This window comes from Apis florea, unplaced genomic scaffold (genome assembly GCF_048593485.1).
Source record: "Apis florea isolate Af1SG1 unplaced genomic scaffold, ASM4859348v1 contig_3696_pilon, whole genome shotgun sequence".
NCBI classification, from domain to species: domain Eukaryota; kingdom Metazoa; phylum Arthropoda; class Insecta; order Hymenoptera; family Apidae; genus Apis; species Apis florea.
The window spans coordinates 2,407,401-2,429,508 of record NW_028256809.1 but is presented as its reverse complement, the minus strand read 5'-3'; the positions used below and the strand labels follow the sequence as shown (position 1 = coordinate 2,429,508).

The following is a 22,108-nucleotide window of genomic DNA, read 5'->3' as shown; positions in this document are numbered from 1 at the left end:
GTCAACGATTTATCAGGCGTGCCTTCATTCTTCGTTACGGATTATTAGTAATTTTCGAGAACGATTTTCAAAAAATTTGTTTCTATTGATTAATGAATTGATTGTATTTATAATTTATATTTTAGTAGAATTGGTCTATGATTGGCGAGACATTGCCAAGTTTATTTCATAAGATTTTGTTATTATTGATTTACTTTCTATATGCAGAATTGAAATTATAAAAAGTAGCTTCTATAAAAGGGGTAGATCATTTTATTTTATTTTCTTTATTCAAATATCTCTAATATCGAACACGAATATACTAGTAAAATTAGTCAATGATTTATCAGCCATGCTTTTATTATTCGTTAACGGATTTGTAATTTTCGATTTTCAAAAAATTTGTATCTATTAATTAGTGAATTAATTATATTTACATTTACGCATAAAATCAATCTCACAGCGTCCAGATATCAAAAAACTATAGTAAAACTATTAATTCTCTCTCCCTTCGAAAGCAATAATTTCTCGAGAAAGAATTTTTCGATTCAATTTAAGTCGCTTCTACTTCTGTCTCCTTCCATTTCTGTTTCTTTGACTGCAAAGCAAGTCTCGCGGAATTCATTCGCGGCTGTTACTTTGACGCGTTCCTTTTTCTCTCTCTCTCTCTCTCTCTCTCTCTCTCTCTTCGAAAGTCCACCCGAGGAATTTATCTTTCATAAAAAGACGTTGCACGCGTAATCCTCGACAAAGGTCCCAACAGGGTCCTTAGCCGAGTGCCAAAACCAAAAATTCTTCAAAGGGGAATGCTTGAAGGTATCGTCAGAATTTCGCCCAACCCCGAGGATTTTTTCGTGAGATTTCAAAGATTGCTGCTCGAGGATGCTAGTTTTCGTCAAAGCGCACTTGAAATTTTCCCTTCCCCTTTTCCCTTCATCCACGCACATCCTCCTTTCAACGTTTCTTTGAAAAATAACACGGACCAGTCCCTTATTCGAGGTTGAATGCAAAAACATTGCAAAACATCGTCTCTTTCTTTCTTTCTTTCTTTTTTTTTTATGAGGTTGGATCGCGAAGAATTATACTTCTTGTTTCACTAGCTTTTCGCCACGGTTGGAGTGGCGAGAACCGTTTTGAGAAAAGCGCGGGAAACTTAAAGTGTCTGTGTTGCAGAACTTTTGCTCGCTTCTGTCGCACTTCCTTTTGTGCGCGAAAAAGAAGCAGCAAAGAGATGTAAAGACGCCATGAAAGGATTGTACGGAACAAAAGTATTGATGCATCAAACAAGGAAGGGGTAATTAACGCTCAAATTTTTTTTAAACTCTTTTTTTTTTTTCTCTTGCGGATCTTTTGAACAATTGAATAAGATTCAATTCGGATAACACTTATTAAAAAACACTTATTTTCTTTGAAAAAATAAGGTGAAGAATAGATTAATTCCTCTTTTTATCCCTCTTTTGTATTTGCTTTTCAAAATGAAATGCTAGCTTTTTGATTGATTAAATTTAGATTATGTGAAGTTTAGGATGGTAGGCTACCCTTATTTTTTATAAAAAGAATTTATTACTTCATACGAGAAAAAAATGATTATGCTCATATTCGAAAGATAGTCAAAACCATCTGACTGTCGTAATACTTTTTGAGCTTAAATAGATATGGAAAATACGTTTTTGAAAAAAAAAAAAAATATAGAGCGGATAAATTTATAAATTTGCGAAAAGAGACCGATCTTGACCGATTTCTAAAGATTTTTCGACTACTATGACTCACACCCATAAGATATTTTCGTAATTTTGCAAAAGAAAAGATTACAAAAATTTTTTTAATTAATCGCGTGTTTATACTAAAAGAGCTTTCTCTCTCTCTCTCTCTCTCTCTCTCTCTCTCTCTCTCTCTTTCTTCTTGCGCTTAAACGCTATTATTTGCTACAAACTACGCCAAGTATCCCTGGTTACCATGGATTTCCATACCATAAATATTTCAGTATTCAGAAGTTGAGTCCGAATACATTTAAACTTATACAAAGTGATGCATGGTTAATTCGTATTCATTGAGTATATCGTTACAATAGCTTCAATTTGTTCAGTATAATACGAGCGTAATTAGAATACACAGAGGTATAAATTATTCAGATCCCTTAATGCTGGTATCAGTAATGATAAGGAGCAGCGATCAAAATTATTGTGAAATTTCCTCGAGATGCAAATATTAATACAATAAATACGAAATGTGCGAGTAATAAGTATTGGAGTATTGCACGAATCAACGCTTATCCTTTTTATTCTACACGAACGTTATTGTTTATAAAATATTAATTTTACCGGAAACACGTTTTCTTCTTTTTTATATTTTACAACATCAAGTAAAGTAACAATGTTTGAGGATTTATTTCAAGTATTATCCCCCAATATCTAGTAGAAAAATAAGCACGTTTGAAAGAAGAACAAAAATATATTTATTCATACTTATTTGTAAACTCGCTTATTCAATTATAATAAAAAAATTGAAATAATTTCTTTCTTATTTTCTTCTCGTCAAATCGCAGCTCCAATCATTTCCAATATTTATTATACACAATATACCCGAAAAAATATTTCAAATTCGAATTTATTCGATTTTAATTATCACGATTATCTAAGCGTCTTCTTACATGGAAAGCGGAATCGGTTTACGACGATGCATTTATCCGTGAGCCAAACTCATTGTCAGATAAGCTAAGCCTGAGGAAATGTTCTAAAACACACATATATATATAGCAGGCATCGACAATAACGACTTAAGTTTCTCTTGCTTGAGAGAGAGAGAGGTTGGTAAAGCGTGCACAGCCTAGGAATAGTTGAAACTTGGCTAATCTTCGGACCTGAGTATTGTCCCTATCGCAGAAAGGGAAACTCGCGTTCCCTCGACAATAAACCGTGGTTTAACCGTGGTGTTACGGTGCGTCATGCATTCGACGCGCTCGATTAACAGAACTTTGTCTCTCGGACATTTCTAAATAACATATGAAAAAAAAAAAACAAACAAACAAACGAGTTTAATCGTTTAATTGTACGATATATATAATTACTCGTAAAAAAGAAACTCCAACAAAGAAACTGTAACCGTCTGTAAAAGATTAAGAAGATCGAAAGGTGAAATTCGACGAATCGCAAGCGGGATCAGACAGAGCGAAATAATTTTCTGGAGCAATTAAATAAAAAGAAGAGAAGGGGGGAGGAAAAATCTCGAGTCGAATCGCGATTGTTGTAATGCTCCCGCTGGAGAAAGGTCACGAGGGGGTGGAACAAAAGGGACGGCCACGCTGTGGACGGACACGATAAACGAGGAGGGGGAGGGGGGGGAACAATGCACGCGTGCGCTTCGAAAATTCGCGATATTGCCTTTCGACCTCCGCCAGGAGGAGGAGGAAGCCTCGTTTCCGCGTTGCCACGGTTCACGGAAATGAAAAGTTTCCTGGATCGCGGTGGACACCCGTTAAATATCGCGCCAGGAGGGGGTGGATCATTTTCAGGGGGAGCAGGAAGGTGAGTGGATTACCGGTGCAATTCGATTCGACGTGTGTCGCGCATTTACAAGTGTTCAGGAGTAATAATAATCGAAGTGGATATTTCGAAGGGAGAGCTTCTGTTTTATTAAATTTAATTCATTTATAGTGTAGGATTTAAGTGAATAATCAATGATTAAGGAATAAGAAAGGGATCAGAAGTTTACTTTCAGTGTAATTTGTACGTTTATGTAAAATATAAAATATCGGGTGTTCATTAAAGGATTATTTGCCTGAGGTACTACGAGTTTCTTTGTCGTTGCACGTATTTTCAATTCTTGGTAGTTGGAAGTAATTAGAAGTAGTTGAAATTAACGAACGAGAAGAACGAATGATACTTGATTCCCTCAATTTTCCAATAAAATTTGATAATACTTACTTAATATAATCCGATTAAACTTTTACCCCCCTCCCCTTGTTATTACGTCAACGCTATTCATCCGTATTACTCATAGTTGAACGCATTATATACTAATTTCTCTAATCTATTAGTTTCCCAAGTCCGTGTATACAATTCTGCAGCGATACGGTTCCTCTATTAATATATTAACCGGATACGTCTAAACTCGTCGTAAACTACTCGACATTTTGATACTTCGGAGAGCCATCAACTGGATGGAGAACATTGAAGCCGAGAGCTTGATTTTCAGTAATAATCGACGCGATTAACGATGAAATTCCCTCGTGATGATTAAAATATTATTATTACATTTACACTACTTTATGTAAGTCGAGTTTTATCAATCAAAAACGAACGTTCAAAACCTTGCTCGATCAACGACAAAAATATATTGGATTCGAATATAAGATGTCAAAATTAATTCAACGTGCGAGATGAAGCAAAGTGTATTGTGTGTATAAATAATTTTACTGCTTACAACTTTAAAGGTGAGTTTCATCTCCTCATTTCCCGTCGAAAAATCAATTATATTCCATATTATATATCCGCATAAATTTTTATTGAAATCAGAATCGATTAAATTTTCTTAAGCTGCTGTACATATGTATACAGGGTGTTAATATATATTCATGGAACATCTTTAGAGGATCGATTCTAGAGAGCGAAACAAACGTTCGGTGTACACCAAAATTAATAGTTCCTCGATATTTTCGTTCGTCTAGAATATCGTCTCGATATCTTTTCCTTTTTCCTAATAAAGAAAACTCACCATTTCGAGCCAATTAATATTGAGCAATAATTGGCCCGGGAAAATTGATTTTCTCCGCGTGATATCCGGTTTTAAGGGTTACAACCATGCTCGGCCATTACCAAAATCTACGAAGCAATTACATGGCGCACGACGAATCTGGGCACAATAGACGACACTGTTAACCCAGCTTCTAATTACACGTAAAACCGGCAGTGCTGTCTCTACTCTGAAATCCTCCCCCCAATCCTCCCTTTGACGCTGTTCTCAACGTCACAACGGTTTTCTTTTTTCTTAGACATATCCACCGATCAATTGCTGGACAAGGAAACAAAATTGTTATCCTCGATCTCTTGCAGGAAAATTCTGCATATAACGCCGTGTCGGAATTGGAGATTCTCGAATTACGGGAGAGGAAAATCGAATTGGCCAAACTAGCAGGGCCTTCGTTCGATAATTTACAAGGATTAACCGGTGAAACCGGCGGCGCATCCGAACGATGATTGATGAGGGGGCGTAAGTGCGTCCCGTGTACCGGCAATGAACACTTCCGTTCCGTCAATTTCGTCGCGCCCATCATCGTGTGTACAACACACGAATATCCGTAATATCGCTCTTTGTTCCTTTTTAACGTCGTTCGTGCATTGGAAATCGAGGGATGCACGATGTTCGAAAGCGTTGTATACGGCTCTGTTCGCGAGGTGTGCTATTTTTTTCCTTTTCTCTCTCTCTCTCTCTCTCTCTCTGTGTGTGTGCACGCGTTTATCGAAGCCCCGGTTTCGTTTGGAAAAAAGGACGCGATACGTTTCTAATTACGAGAGCCGCGTTTGGGTACATCGATCTTTGGCCATTGACACGCGACTTTTTATTACTTTTTTCTCTTTTTTTTTCCCCAGCGATATCCTGTTTTTAGATTTAGAATTGTGGGAATGGAAAGGAATTTTCGATCGATTGTTAACCCTTTCGAGATTAAATATTTCGAACTTCGAAAGTAAGTGGTTTGTAGAGGATTTTGTAGAGACAAGAGAAAGTGAGATTATTATTGGAAACGATATGTTATGTGATTTTTCCAGGAGCTAAAAATATGAGAAGATGATTTATCGAAGAAATGAAGTGTATGTTAAAAAAGGACAGAGAGATAGAGACTTGAATTCGTTTTGAACGAAATGATTGCATTCATTGTTAAGGAAAATCTTGAAAGGGTTATTAAGATATTAAGTTAACTTATTTACTTTCGTAATTTGGTTGATTTAATTAGGTTCGATCGTTTTCTTTGGAAATTATAGAATCTTTTTCGTCAAAAATGCACAAAGACGAAACGAAACTTTTCGAGGTTAAAATTTTTAACTTTTCCCCGATATATGAAATATATTTGCTTATTTTACTTTGTTTTTCACGTCTATCAAGATGTTTCTATTCATATATCGTTTCGTGTTTATATTATATTTGATCTACAACAATTTGAAAAATTTTGCACGATGAAAAAAAAGATTAAGTAACAATATAAAAAAAAAAAAAATGTACTTCTTATTCATTTCATTAACTTTTATATACGTTTTCGAGTAATTTTGTTTATAAATACGTTGATCATTGTTTGATTTTATTATATACAATGATACTTTTAATATTACATATCGTATATATTATCAAGATTTGAGATATTTTTAGGTTATGTTCTGGATTACGATAGCGTTATATCGGTCACGTTATGGCAGCTAGAACTTCAATTAGAATTAATCCAGTCCACGTTATTCTTTAATACCGATTAAATTTTAATGAAAATTTGGTCGTCGTAAGATTATCAACGCCTTGACAGCCACGTCTTTATCCGAACATAACCTAAATTTACCTCGAACCTCAGAAACCGTACTGCTCGTGCGTATAATGTGAAAAAATTTGTTTGTACACAAATCTCTAAAACTAAAAATATGATTATATAATACGTTTCCAAAGAAAATTACTCAAAGCATTGATCTCGACATACGTTTCAAGATTAATCGAAATCTACGATACGTTGTAATATATTATACTAATATATTTGTGGACAATTTTTTTAAGAAATCGATTCTCGAAACAAACGTTGATACGCGAAAATATCGATCGGATATTATTATTGTATCGGATAGAGGATACGATATTAAAATTCACTTAATCAAATTAAATTGCTCGTAACGATCATTCTCGCGTATCAATATTTTTCACATTTTACGTTTCGACTCTCGAAAAAATCGTTCACAAATATTGTATTCGAAAAAGAAGGACCAAAAAAAAAAAAAAAAGAAAGAAAACAGCCTATAATAAGTATAACAAACCTAATCGATTAATCTAAAGTAATACCTTCGTTTCAATTACAAAACTCATCATGCAGGGTGTATGTATAATAATAATAATAATAATAATAATAATCTTTATTATTAATCATTACTTGTATAAACAAAATTACGGTAAAAGGTAAAAACATGCAGATAGGAGTGTCAAGAAAACTGATCGTGCTACTCGATATAATAAAGCAGAAAGCAAATGCAAAAAGGACGTTCTGTCTATTGCAACTCACTTAACTCGCACCTCGATTAAAAGAACGAAACCCAAAAAATGTTTGGGGTCTCATCACACGTTTTTTTTTTTTTTTTTTTTTTTTTTTTTTTTTTTTTTTTTTACATCTTGCATCATTGGATAGTATACTCTATCGGTAATCACATGTGTGCGGTGTGCGTGTTACGTTAGAGAGAAGGTCTTTTTTTTTTTTTTTCTTTTTCTTTTTCTTTTTTTTTTTTTTTCTTTTCTGTACAGAGGAAAGTTTTTTAAGTGGCTGTTTGAAAACTTACAACGTCGATTATTTGCATTAGTGTAAGGCCAAAGCTCAACACGAGGGGCTCGGACTCATTGCCAACCGGACGCTCCAGCACGTTGTATGTATCCAGCAGGTCGTTTAGCAGCCGTTTCTCGTGAGAACCGCCGTTTACCAGCCCTGACCAATTATCATTTTTTCAGTCAACTTTGTGCATACCACGATTTTCAACCACTTTGAGCAACCCTCGACTAGCCTCGTCGACTTCTCGAGTCCTTCCGCGGTCCACGCTTCCACTCTTTTCAAAAGAATTACCAAGTTCTCCCTTTGTTCCGAAATTCGCGAAAGAAGAGAAGAAGACGGAATTTTTCTTTTTTTTTTTTTTTTCTTTTTCATATGCAAGAAGAATAGAGGGATCGATTCGATTTTTGCTTCGAAGATTATAGATTTCATTCGGATCGTAGTGACATTGTATTCGGTTTTTCTTTTTTTTTTTTTTTTTTCTTCTTCTTTTTGGAATTGAATGTGTGATTCAGAATTTTGTAGAGAGCTTGCTTGTTATATATATATATACGTGGAACACGGAATGTTAGTCAGCGTGGTTCAAAGTGTGCATGTTCAGAATGTTACATAGGCCCCTTTTAACAAGAATGTAGATATCGTTTCTTCGAGAATGGAGAAATCTTGTGTAAGCGTGTATATGGAAAAATTATATAAATACATTTTTGCTAGAAAGGGGCAGAGAGTAATTGTCTCGAGGATATGCTTGCTTGCATGGATAGATTCTACCTGTGAATCATAGAAAGAATCATTGGCTCCGCTCCGAAAAAAAAAAATAATTATGATCCTCCTCCTGTATAAATAATGATCACGTGTAATCGAGGAAAAAAAAAAAAAGAAAAAAAGGAATAGAAATAAAAGATAATCAAGAAAAATTGATTGTCCAGAGGAGCTGTATAATTTATGTAGTTTTTTTCATCGACTGGGCCCTCGTCCTATCATCGACGTCGTATCGCTTCGTTATCGACGGAAAGAAACAAAAGAAAAGGAAAAAAATAACGACGTCTTAAAGAACGTTTGTCTTCCTTCGAGTTACCCCTCTCTCTCTCTCTCTCTCTCTGTTCAGTCGCTTTTAAGAGTCACCCCACGGTGAAGTTGTGGACTACTTTTCGCGAATATACAACTTCGTAATCTCTCTCTCTCTCTCTCATCCCCTTTGTTCCTCTCTCAATCCCTTTGCACTTTTGTCTCTCTTTCTCCTGTTCGTCCTGTTGCAGGAGAAACTGTTCGATATCGCGTCCTGTGAGACGAATCGTATTAAGGAGTTGGCTGAATCAACTCTAATATTGCCTTCCTTCGATGCGGAAGTATTTTGTAAAAAAAAAAAGGTCGCTAAGAGAATTCGAAGAAGAAATTCTTTTCAAACAATATTTCCATCGGGTAGGTGTTTTTTATTCGATATTTATTCTCGAAACAGATAAATCGAGGAAATTGTTGAGCGTGCATGAATTTCAAATCTCGTTGCGTTTGTTATTCGAGAAATGGAATTATAATTTTATGTTATTTGTCAAATTTATTTGTTAGAAATCAAAGCCAGTCGGAGAATATAAAAAAAATTATTCGTTTCTTGATTTTTATTTTTGCGAAAATTTGGAAATATTTGTACATTTCGTGTCCATCGTATCCAGAATTTTCAAGAGTAATTATATTTATTTATATCGCGAAAAGAAATCGCTTGCAGAACATCGTGTGTACACAACTCAATTTATTCTCTATTACGCTTTCTTTTTCCTCAAAAATCTCGTTAATTATACTTTATTTAAATTTCAATAAACCGACGAGGAGGAGGAATAAATTTCAAATGTAAAAAAAAAAAAGAAAAATCCACTTTAAAACCATTTTTCCTTAAAATTGGCGTTCTCAAGTTTTGCCGCTAAATTCTCACAAACTGCCTCTTCCTCTCAGCTCATTCCAAATCTCAATCTAGACCCAATCTACACTAAACTCTCGGCCAACTTCTCGGCGCACGAATTTCCTCCTCCTCGTTTCTGAAAATACACACGTATGCGTTCAAAATTCCCTTTTCAATCTCCCAGACGTGGATGAATTCGAATTTGTGAGAAAAAAGAACTTTGAAAAAAAAAAATAATTAAAATACATATAAATAATAAATAATTCAGAATATTCCAGCCTACCCAACATATATATATATTAGACATAATCGAGTAGAACGAGGTACATCTTCGATTATAACATCTTCGCATCTCGAAGTTCTTTCAAAAGCAATTCGAATCGCGAGAATTCCATTCACGGAGGAGGAGGATACGTCGCATTTGGCACGCTGCAAATCGCAACGTGGAACGATCGACGTTGGGAGGAGCTAGTCGCACGCATATTCGTGTCGCGATACGAAATATTGGAGTGGAAAGGAGAAGTCGGTAAATTTCGAAATGTTCGTGGAAAGATTTGATTGTTTCTGGTTTTTTTTTTCTCTTTTTTTCGATACGCGTATAGACATTCGATGTAATTGATGGTACAAAAAAAAAAAAGACAAAATTTTGCTGATTTTTCGAGTGTAGAACGAGATCTATTCGAAATTTTGAGAAAATCGTGTTCAAAGATTCCTGGAATAAATTTTTTTTAAAAAGAAAGAAATTTGTTTACACAAATTTTTTGCACACATTGAACTATATCTCTGTATATGTATATGTATTTTTAGAAAGAAAAAAAAAATTATCTATCTCACGAGCAATTATTTTGCAACGCGTATAATAAATTCGATATTATTATTTACATGAGTGACGAAACTTTTTAACTTTCGAACGATAAATTTATATAAATTCATGCAAACAGAGCGGAATGGAAAAGAAAGAATAACCGTTTGTTTGCAAATATACGAAGGAAAAATAAATATTTCTCTTTACGTTCTTTTCATAATGGAACATTTGGTCTTTTTTCCCCGACAGCGCAAACAAGATACAACGAAACATTTGCCGTTCATTGTTTCGAGAGGACGTGCTCGGTAATTGGATTCACGAATGCGAATTGAATATGTAAAGCTGGTTAAAGAGGGAAAGCTTGCTTTCGAGAGTTTCGAGAGATTGTTCGAGAAGACGTCGAGAAGATTTTCCAAATCGACGATACTTCTTCTTCTTCTTGTGGGGAGGTTAAGGAAAATATGCCTTGTTCTTTCGTAAATTCATCTCCTCCTTTTTTTTTTCTAATTTTTCACAAAGAAAAGTTTTCACAAACGAAAGTTGCAATACCACTTTTAGATAGATATCTTGTACTGGATCATTTCATAGTAAATAATTTCGCTTTAAAGGGATAAAGTTTCGAAATATAATTTCGATATGTTAATCATTATTTTCTATGAGAGAATCCTTGTTTGATATACTTGATTCAATTTTTTTAATTTCTAATTAAAAAACTTGTTTAACATTCCGTATTTATTTAAGGAATTTATATTATATTTTCCTTTAATTTTATATTTTAAATTTTTAATTTCGGCGTGATTATCGTAAATGGAAATGGAAATTTGACATAATTTTTTTTTTTTGATCGTTCTCACATTATGAGAAGTGAGAAATATAAAGAGATGTTAATGGTGGCATACGAATGATGCCATGGTTCCTGCATTTCTCTGAGAAGGGAGGGAGAGAAAGGAAGAAAGAAGAAGGAAGAAAAAAATGCCATTATCGGAATCGAACCATTTTCACGCCGATAATTTTACCGCAGAATGAAGTCCGTTCTCGGTGAATGCGCCGTTCCACTGGACGAAACAATAGGGTGCAATCGACCCATTTTCATTAACACGATCATATTTCATAAGACGCATTTCATAAATGCGGCATTAGTAAACAGGAAATGAACGGCAGACAAATTTTTTTTTTTTCTCTCCTCGACTATATGTGGAGCAGAAAATCAGATCGTTTAAAAAATTAATCAAAAATAATTTTTTCCAACGATTGAGGGGAGGGGGGGAGAAAAAATTCTTTCCCCACGTTCGAACGAATATTTATATAAGAATAATATGAATTTATCTTTCGAAGAGATCGTTGTTTACAGAATATCGAATAAAAACAGAGATTTGAACAAACACATTTTTATTTTGGAAATATAGAAAATTAGGAGAGAGAAATGTCTTTTTCCTTTTTTTTTTTTTTTTTTATAAACGCAAAGAAGGACGAATCTTGCTCTTAAATGCGTGTCTAAAAAATTCCTCAATTAACATAAACATTTTACCTTAATATTTTTTTCTTAAACATCTCTTGAAATCTATTACTTTTATTTTTATCTTAAATCATATACTTTACTGCAAAAATTGTTTCCACTTCTCCTCGATCGAAATCAAAGTTTATTTCCGTAATTCATCGAAATGGAATGAAAATGATTTTTCTTCAAAGTGTTCAATTTCTTCCCTTATAAAGCATAAATTTAAATCGAAATTTACACGCACAATTTATCATACGAAACTTTCCTTGGCATTTCTTTGCACCCACCCCCGAAACTTTCGAACCCTTCGATCAAAAGTTGCATTGCATTGGAAATTGGGCCTGCCCTCTCGTCACGTCTCGCCAAACGATGTTTGCACAGGCTCGATTAATGGAGAGGTTCAGCTCCCCGGATAGAGAAGGTTCAGGAATTCATACACGCGACTCGCGCACAGTCTGTGAGATTTATGGCCTCCCTGGGGATCGAAGAGAGGGCCTTTATCTCGTGAAAAGGATCAGATGGAGGAGTAACCTTATGAACGAGGATCGAAAGACGTCCCCGTGATTTCTTTATCACAGAATTATTTCGAAAGTTTCTTTCTTTCGAGAAAATGCCAGCTTATGCCACTTATCTGCTTTCAACTCACATTTTCTTCGAAGCTTATTTAAAAATAATATTCGTTCAACATTGTCACAGCCAACTTCGTAAGAAAAATTTCATTGGTTGTCGTTCACGTTCAATGAATAATCAACCTCTTGAAGTCATTTTGAAGGACGAAACGACGAATGTTTCAAAGTTTGCATGATTTTTCTTTCCTTTCCGAATAAACAAGAGACTCGATAAAACGAGACTGATGGATCGTTTGGCACACGTAACACAGAGAGCAACCCCCCCTCCCCTCGTCTACAAATTGTATAATAATTTTTTCACGGTGAGCTGAAAAATCGCGACGCTTTATACGGCAACTTGTGAGGGGGGGCCGTGATTTTTCTGCAACACGCCCCGTGAATTCTTGCGAGGATTTGAGTTATGGGGCCGGCCGGGACGTAACGTTCCATATTTTTTCGCCGCCCGCGTAAATAAAGATCAAGCGGGGAAGTTGCGCTGCTCTAAGCATATCGAGGGAAGAGAAATGGATTCGGTGATGCGCGAGAAGATTTATGGATCCGTTTTCGGATTATACGCGCACTTTATACGAAACGTTAACTTTCGTGTCGATGTGCGTGATCCTTTAATTTTATTAATGGTGTCAGCGTTATGGGAATTTTTATATTTAAAAATAATAATCTCTTCATTGAGGAGTATCTCATGAATGTGCAGATATCGGTGTTTTGATCGAGAAGTATTTTTATGTTGAATTTAAAATTTAATGGTTGTAATAATTAATAGTATTAATAATAATTTCGTTCAAAAAGAAAGTGGAAAGGAGGAGAAAAGAAGATTCTTAACGATATTTATTGGTTCTCTTTTTTTATCTATTTGTAACCGTTCTGAGAAATTAAAGAAGCAAAAAGAATGTTTCGAAGATGAAACGAATTACTTTAGTGATACATCATATCTTAAGTGGAATATACAATTTTCCATAGGATACACGTGCTCTTCAAAGTATCTCTCGTGAGATTTAACAGAGTCTAATACCTTCTTTGAACCGTTCTCTGCTTGTGAACAGAATAAGAACGTTTTCTTTTCTTATTATCTTCGTCTGATAATATTTCTACGGAAGGATAGTTTCTTTCAAGCGAAATAAATGCGAACACATTATGTCAAACGATAGCTATTATGAGTCGGAGAAATATTGTTCTTGTATCCGATCTTGTATGTAAGGAGAAATATAAACGCTCTTTGCCCGAACAAGATGCATTTTTCGAATCGAAGAGATGATGAATGTTAAAATTTGTGATGAGATTTCAACGATAAAATTTTAATAATTTTTTACATTAGATTCGACACGAGATTTGATTAATAAGTTTGAGCTTTCAATTAATTTGTGATGAATAAATATTGGAATAAATACAACGGTGTTTGCTTACCTAAAATATTAATTTCCAATTAAAATGAGCTTTTAAATTCACCAAAGTGCAACGTAATGTTTCGTATAGTACGACGTTTTAAATCGTGTGAAATAAAAAGCCACGTCATTATAACGCCTCCAGAATCGCGTTGTTACGTTTCATCCCTGTTAAAAATTTCAAGGATCCACCAAAAGGACCTGGTGGGGTAGGTTAACGAGCTGTAAAGACAATAGATGCTAATTGAAACTTTCCATATAATTTTAACCGATATACACATTTTATAATTATACTTGGTGTATTCAATGTTTATAATCGAGTCCATAATTGTAAATTGCTCGAAACGAAATTTACAAATATGCGATTGTTATTAAAGATATTAAGCATTAATGCTCTGCAAGCTGACAGTTTGATAGAAAAATAATTTTCCAACATTTTCACGAGGCGATTACAATTTTTTTCACGAAACATGTATAGAAAAGAATAATTGTATTTTTGTTTCAAACTTCATCCTATAATTTCTTTTATCTCGTTTTAACCTCGTTTGTTAAGATTACATCTCTTTAATTGAAAAATAAGCATCGAACTTGATACAGTGTTTTTCTTTTTTTGGCAAATCTCTCTCCAATATCGCGAGTTGAAATTCACGATAACCGAATTTTCACAAGGAATAATAGGCCGATGGTTGGATCGATAATATCCCTATATCACGATGATTTATCGATATGAGTTCGCGAAAGGGTAAAAACATTCGAACGAAAATTAATTTCCCATAACACGTTCAAAAGGATATTGACCGATCCGAGATAAAAGCAATTTGGAGCAAATGTTATTAAGGAGTGGTAAATGATACAAGAGCTACAAGATTTTAGCGAGAGAATATTTTTTCCTTTTATTCCAACGGTTATATCACTTTTCACTCAAACAAAAAAATCTCCACGAATTAAACGAATTTCAAATATTAGATTTTGATTATTACCTCCATCATTGATTCTTCTATTAATAAGAAATCTATTTTATCCAGGAACTGTTTATCCACCATTATCTGCTTATTTATATCACCATCTGTAGATTTTGCAATTTTTTCGTTACGCGTGTCAGGAATTTCATCAATTATAGGTTCATTAAATTTAACAGTAACAATTATAATAATAAAAAATTTTTCTTTAAATTATGATCAGATCTCATTATTTCCATGATCGGTGTTTATTACAGCTATTTTACTTGTTATATCATTACCAGTTCTTGCTGGAGGATCCTATTTTTATTTATATCAACATTTATTTTGATTTCTTGGTCATCCAGAGGTTTATATTTCAATTTTACCAGGATTTCGTCTAATTTCTCAGATTGTAATAAACGAAAGAGGGGAAAAAAGGAATTTTTGGTAATTTAGGAATAATTTGTGCAATATCAGGAATTGGATTTTTTCATTGCTTGAGCTCATCGTATATTTACAGCTTATTAATGCTGTACCAACAGGAATTAAAGTTTTCAGATGATTAGCAACATAGAAAAGATACACCCAAAATAAATTTCAAATAAAAATTAATTTTCCAAGACGAGCATTCCTCCGTTTTTTCGCGGATTGTTTGAAACCTCGCTGGAGAGATTTTTTTTTTTTTTTCGACCAAAGGCCGATTAAAAATTTTTCAAGCCTTTGAACATACGTGGCACCGGTTAATACCCGCACACGGAGGAGGCCGGCCGACTCTTCCACGGTACAAGAGGCCGAGAGTGGTAATATTTCATGTCCGGTTGGACACAAAGTAACGATCCATGGAAACGTGTAGCGGTTCTGTCAAGGCTACGTGTCCCCAACAGCGGGGGCCAGCCTGTCAGGATTATCAGGAGGGGGACGATTTCCGCAGAGATCGGTTTCGCCAGCCTCGAGTAGTTTTCTGCAGGAAATGTGTTGGACTCGTGTCGTCAACATCGAGAATTTTGTTGCAAGAGGAGGAGATTCGAACGAAGATATAAGATTTGATATTCAATTATTTCAATTGTAATCGCGTCGCCGCCATTATCGAAATGTAATAATCGATCTCGCGTTTGAAATCGTTTGAAAAAATTGTTGGAGAAAATAAAATTGTTTCTTTTCCTGTGTGCGTGTGTGTGTGGGATTTCGTTGCACGAAATGATGGAAATCAATATTAATGGCGTTACAAGCGTACAAATGGTAGCTTCGAATGGAAATGGTGGCTCGGTCTTGAACTTGTTGTCTCCTTAAATTAAAATTAACGACGATAATATCTTATATTTAACACGTTTTCGTTTGCAATTAGTGCACTGGCTCGGCATGATTAAACGCAGAAACCATCACGTCCCTTCTTTATTTCAATTAATTCGTAATCGTAAACAACCGGTTACGAGCAATTTTCTCGTTATTAAATCGTGCTTATTCATAATCTGCACTTGGCTTCTATTTAAAATTAAAAATTCCTTCCTTCCTTTAGAAATTCAATTTTTAAATTTAGTTGTATATTGTCGTCGTATACGTTATTTCGTACATTTGTTTCGATCTCAAAAATTATTATGTATCGTCGATACAATTAAAATATTAATTCATAAATAAACCTTAACGATTCCTATTATAAATAAGCCCAACTGTCTTAAACAACTGTCGAATAATAATAAAATTCATCGGAATTTTCAGTCGAAAGGGCCAGAAGAAACTCGGTTTTCGAATTTTGTGCCGAAATTACGGGATAATCGGGGCGCGGATTTGTTTATTAAACCACGTTTCACGGAGGCGGAAAAATTAATCGACTGTATTATCGCGTTTTTGTTATTCTGCAAGCGGTGTATAACACGCTAATTGAACACGGCGCAAACAGTTTTCGCGACGGAACCGACCTGACGGAACCGTTTATTCACGCCAGTTTGCCACGTGTTAAACGTGGCAACCTTGTCACGCAACGTCACGGCACCTCGTCACGCCGACCGAAATTGTGTGTGTACTGGGTGTTTTGGGACGAGAAGTAATTCGAAATTTTTGCCCGGTGAAGCGAACGATTTTTAATATTGAGAAAAAAATTTTTTCTACAACGAAATTTGGTAAAAGTCTCGTCCTGTTTCTTTGTCCTTTCTTTTTTTTTTTTCAATAAATTCTGAATATTTAAATAATTCGTAGAAAATAATCGATACGAATTGTTATATTCGTGATAATCCGAAATTTAATAACCTCTATTAAACACATCGCTCGAAAGCTTCTATATTTACCGTCGGTTCCTAGACCAACAATTTACCGTTTCAATTAACTCTATAATTACAAATCACCGTTCTTGACGTACGAATCGCCGAGGCAAGAACACTTGATGGCCGAAATTCGCTCTCGCGTCAACCAACTCGAAATTCTTCCATCGAAATATCGTGATTTCCCGTGATCGTGATTTATCGATTTTACGAATAAAATGTAAGATTTTATTAGGAAAAAGAAATTGTTGAAATTTGGTTGCTCGAAAATTTGCTTCCACCATTTTAATTACAGTCGACAAAGAAAATGGAGATAGAAAATTTTATTCTTCCAATTTATTTATATCGCGAAAAATAGAATCTTATGTTATTTAATTTTTTAAATAAAAATGTTAAATTTCTGAATTTCTTCTCAACTTGCATTCGCTATTTGCATTCGTGAATAAGGAATTCGTCGGGCAATTTCGAAATCCAGTCAACAACTCGACGCTTCACATTTGGCATATACCCTGTGGGTTTCTTCACACGTTTGCTCTTCCAACTTGCTCTCCATAGGAGACTCTCTCTAGAGAAGCGTTTGAAGAGCAGTAATGGAAGAGCAGACAAGAATTATGAAATGAATTGATACGCGAATTGCGACGTATATTTTCTTTTTTTTTAAATCCAAAATAAATATCGCGTAATCAAGTATCTTTCTTATTGAATCCCAATATTTTATTTTTCGCCCCAAAAATCCGACTTTTCTCATATTTCGAACACGTCGAAAGAAAAGTTTTATCACGTGATTATTCACATCCAACTATAAATAACGGGCTTGCGTTGTTCTCCAGTTTCGTTTGCTGGATAAAAGAGAAAAGTTTAAAAAAAAGAGTTACGTAAGTGAGATAAACGTACCTAGTTTCTGCCACTTTGTCGCATTGCAAAGTTGACTTTCATAAATCTCGAGATTCGGTTTATTAAAGAATGATATCGGTTGATTATTGTTATATCGTGTTCGAGATTAGATCATTCCTCGAAAATTGGAATGATGTTTGAATGATGCATTGTATACATTGATCGCAAAATTTAAAATAGAGGAAAAAAGGAAGAGAGGAAAGGATGGAAGAGTAAAAACTGATTGCATAACAATATTGTAACGATTCTTATAATTGAGATGAAAAAAAAGAAAAAAGATAATTTAAGAGAGAGAACAGACTTGTATAATGTGCATCTTGTTAACATGTTGCGTATGATTAAATTTTAATGAAAATTTACATTTACATATATAACTTTTTGATCTTGTCATGGAAAATATTATGAGTTGTATCAAAATTTCAAGTTACAAGATTTGTCATTCCGTTATGAAAACAGTTCGGTTGCAAAAAAGTTTTATTTCCTTAAAGAAATCGAGTTTTTTTGCTCCATGTGCAACTACATTATGCTCGTGTAATAAACTTTAATTAAAATCAAACTTTTTGAATTAATCGAATTTTCTCACTATAAATTAAACAATTATTAAAAAAAAATTGAACGTCCATGCGAGATAATTTATTTTTCACGAAGAAAGTTTTTAACAAAAATATTTACTGTACCCTCGAAATTATCATTAGAGTGTCGAGCAACGATATGACAAATTAATAAAATCAATATATCTGCTCGAACGTGAAAGATATTTACACGGAATTGAAATAATTGAAAAAAAGTTGGATGCACTGTGGTGAATCAATTTGCTCCTGACCTCGAAGAAGCATTAACGCTAACCCAATATACTGGATAAATATAAATGTCAATTAAAATTGTAACTTCTTGTTTAAAAGCTTCCCCCAACATCTTATCGTACCAAAGTAAGAATTAGCAGTGTCAAGGAGAATAAAGAAACATGTATACATATATATATATATATACACCATTCGAGGAAACGAATCGTGGAAACCGTGAATGTGCCGCAAAGTGTTCTCTAGGACGCCTTTAAAGTGATTACAAGGCCGCAAAACTCGTTACGGGAGGAGTTGCAGCGTGAAAACCGCACTCCAAAGAAAGAAATTGATTTAAAACTTCTGTTACTCTTGGTATATAGCAAGCCACGATGGCTAGTTGTCTGCGACGTACTTTGCTGTAATTGTGAGCTCAATTAAGGAACAGGTGAAAGAACTCGATTACTTCCCCGACCGAAAAGAATCTTCCCGGCCAAGTCGTTTCATCGAATATCGCCCACGATTTAACCTAATCTAATCTAATCTGGATCGTTTGTGCCCAAAATTTCATTCTCGTTTCGAGTTCCAATTCAAGGAGATGTTTAACTTTGGATATTTTGCGAACGATTGTCTAACAAATCGTTTGTTTCAAACTTTTAAAATAGTTGTGTATTTTGCTTTGAATAATTTGCGTCTGTTTCTACATCTGTAGATCTGTATGTACGTTTACATAATTGCAAATTAAACATCTTCGATCTGAGTAATGGAATAAAGAACAGTGACGAGTATTTCAACATTTTTTAGATTTTTGAAGAGAAGTTATGACAGTAAAAAAAAATAATATGCATAAATAATTCAGAGTGCCTACAAAGAAAATTGATAGGATGAATTATAGTGCCTTTGGGGACGTCATTTTTTCCAGGGAGATGTCACGTGATCGAGTGAATATAGACGAAAAAAAAATAATATCTGGTTTAATTTTCGCATAATAATTTTACACGATAATTTTTTCATCAATATATCCTTTGTTCTTTTATTCCTTTGCGAAAGATTGAATTCTTTTTCGAAAGAATTTGAAACGTGGCATCGGTTATAATGGCTTAATTGCATCCAATTTTCCTTTGGAAATTGTGCGCGGAAGATATCGTCTAACGACATTTCCATGACGAACAATGCTCGTACGCGGTGTTGTTATGGCGTGTAATATCGCGAATTAAATCCTTTGTTAAGAACTCGTGAAAGCTTGCACGCATCTCCTTTGCTTCTGGTCAAATGGATTACAACGTGTAATTAGATATCGCGGCAAAATTTTTTTCCCCTTCCTAATCTTCCATCTCAAATTTCCTCTGTGAAAATTCACTTAGCCGCAAATTATCCGTCAGCGTCTATTTTCAAATACGAAAGGATCCTTTGGATATCTCTATATAGATATTTCCCATCGAAATCGATGTTTCTCGTTTTCATTGAATGCATCTTTGTTCGAATAGGAGAATAGTTTTTTCCCCACAAATGTACAAATTGAATTGTACACAAGTTTTTCGATAAAACGAAATTCTTTAATTTAACTCGCAATCGATAAATTTCAAACGATTTTGATAATTCGATCAACTTAAATATATTTTTGATATTTTGAAAAATAAGTTTATCACTCTCATATTAAATTAAATAATTCAAGAATTTAAGAATTTATGATACATTTGGACGAACTTTTATTATTTCTTTGGGATTTTTGTTGATTTTTTGACATAAAATTTATCCATATTCTAATTAAAATGTTGGAAATCAGCCTTTTGCTGCGATTTATATGCGATCGATGCGCACTCTTGCGTCCTTTTTAATTTACTAAGTTACTGCTTTTAAAATTCACTTCAAAGTAAAATTCGTTCAAAAATTTACAATTATGAGAAATTGTTGAAATCTAATTTTTCCTTTTTTCTGCAAAATTCCAATATGTCGATGCTTTGAAATAAATTCGCAAAAATTTTGCACACGATACATTTATCGAGAAACGTCAAAGCGAAATATGGGGAGAAAATTTTTTTCAAAATAAAAAGTGTCTTACGCGGTAGAATATCTTCGTCTCGTAACAAATATATAGCAAATAGACGCCGTCGTGTTATCGTAAACTTGAGTAGTCTGACGTGACCGTGTTATCTTGAACACATCCAATGCCATGCTCTCGTGGGAGCGGGAAGAATTTTCGCCAAGGCATCGCGTACATCTCTTGAAATCTGAAGGATATTTCAAACTTTGCCCGAACCTGTATTTCACCTTTTCATTCGGTAATAATATATCGAAAAGGAGTTGTGAATATTAAAATAGCTTGGCACATCCATCTTTGATTAAAACAATTCCATCAATTCCAACGAAACCAATCTTTGACATTAAATATTCTTAAACGAAAATAAAAAAAATTTTCACAATCTGTTTTATCTAAATACGAGAGAAATATATTTTAAGAAGGAAAGAATATTCTCACAAATGTTTGCGTAAAAAGACGCAATTATTCGGGTATAATTTATTGTCGAATCTTCGTTCTTTTAAACGAAATTATTTAATTCTGTGTAATGCAATCAATCGATTTCGCAATTCATTTCGAAACATCATTATTTTAGATTTTTATACTTAGTTTGCTTCACTTCGAATTAAAATCAGATCATCAATCTATGAAAAATTATTAATATTGCACAATGTATCTCCTTGTACCAAATAATTTTTGTCAAGAAATTGTTTTTATAATATTGTTTAAAATTATTTCAATCTATTTAGATAAAATAGATACTTTGTATGTCTGAAAATAATTTATTTCATCCCCTTGAATCCCTTTGAATATTTTTTTTCTTTTTTAATTTATTGTTATTAAATAAAATGAAACGAGAACTTTATTTTTATTAAAGAGATTAATTTGATTCGTTGATTGTAATCTTTTGGAATCTTTAAATCGTATTATGTATTCAAAGGATATCTTCTTTGCTCTTACTTCGAAATAAAATGGAGGATAAAGAATTCGAATCCAAATGAAGTAACACATGCGTTACCAAGTACTTTGAAACAAGTAGTTTCCATTAGAAACATTCATAGGGGAAGAGAATCTCTTGTTATGCATCGTGGAAAATTTAATTTTTGAGAAAAACCAAGTTTTATTGTTTGTGTTCTTTCTGAGAAAAGAGACTTCATTTTTGAAAAACTTGTTGCGAAAAAAATACAACATTTATCCTGTTATTTATATTTCTTCGCGTTTAAAAATTTCGAGCAAAAGATTTGTGGAAATCTTGAGAATCGTATTAAACGTTTCATTTGGTCAGATATTAATTTCGAATAAATTTAATCGGTTTATTTCATTTCATTTTCTGAAATTATATCCTGTCAAAATTGACTTTATAATAATACATTATAATACAGATTTTTCTCTCGATGAGCAATCATAAAACCACGATAATCCAGCATAAGTGTTCAGTAATCACCTCCACTATTGTTTCTATAGCTTCTCTTGATACACAAAACGAGTGATACGTTTATTCAACTCTCAGCCCCGTTTCACTCACTTCTCTTCTATA

At 33.9% G+C, this 22,108-nt stretch overlaps 1 protein-coding gene and 1 long non-coding RNA gene across 3 annotated transcripts in view; one reads left to right on the top strand and one right to left on the bottom strand.

Moving 5' to 3' along the window:
* The window catches only part of nAChRa7 (nicotinic acetylcholine receptor alpha7 subunit), a 197,253-nt gene that overhangs the window by 114,487 nt on the left and 60,658 nt on the right, over positions 1 to 22,108 (bottom strand). Inside the window, exon 2 of one of the 2 annotated variants that reach the window (XM_086914715.1) lies at positions 7,497 to 7,639. The exons of the other annotated variant lie outside the window; for it this stretch is intronic. Within the exon in view, the coding sequence (XP_086770841.1) occupies positions 7,497 to 7,639 (143 nt within the window). The remainder of the gene's footprint in view (positions 1 to 7,496; positions 7,640 to 22,108) is intronic. 2 annotated transcript variants of the gene reach the window in all.
* The window catches only part of LOC147656537 (uncharacterized), a 141,561-nt gene that overhangs the window by 65,003 nt on the left and 54,450 nt on the right, over positions 1 to 22,108 (top strand). The gene's annotated exons all lie outside the window — the stretch shown is intronic.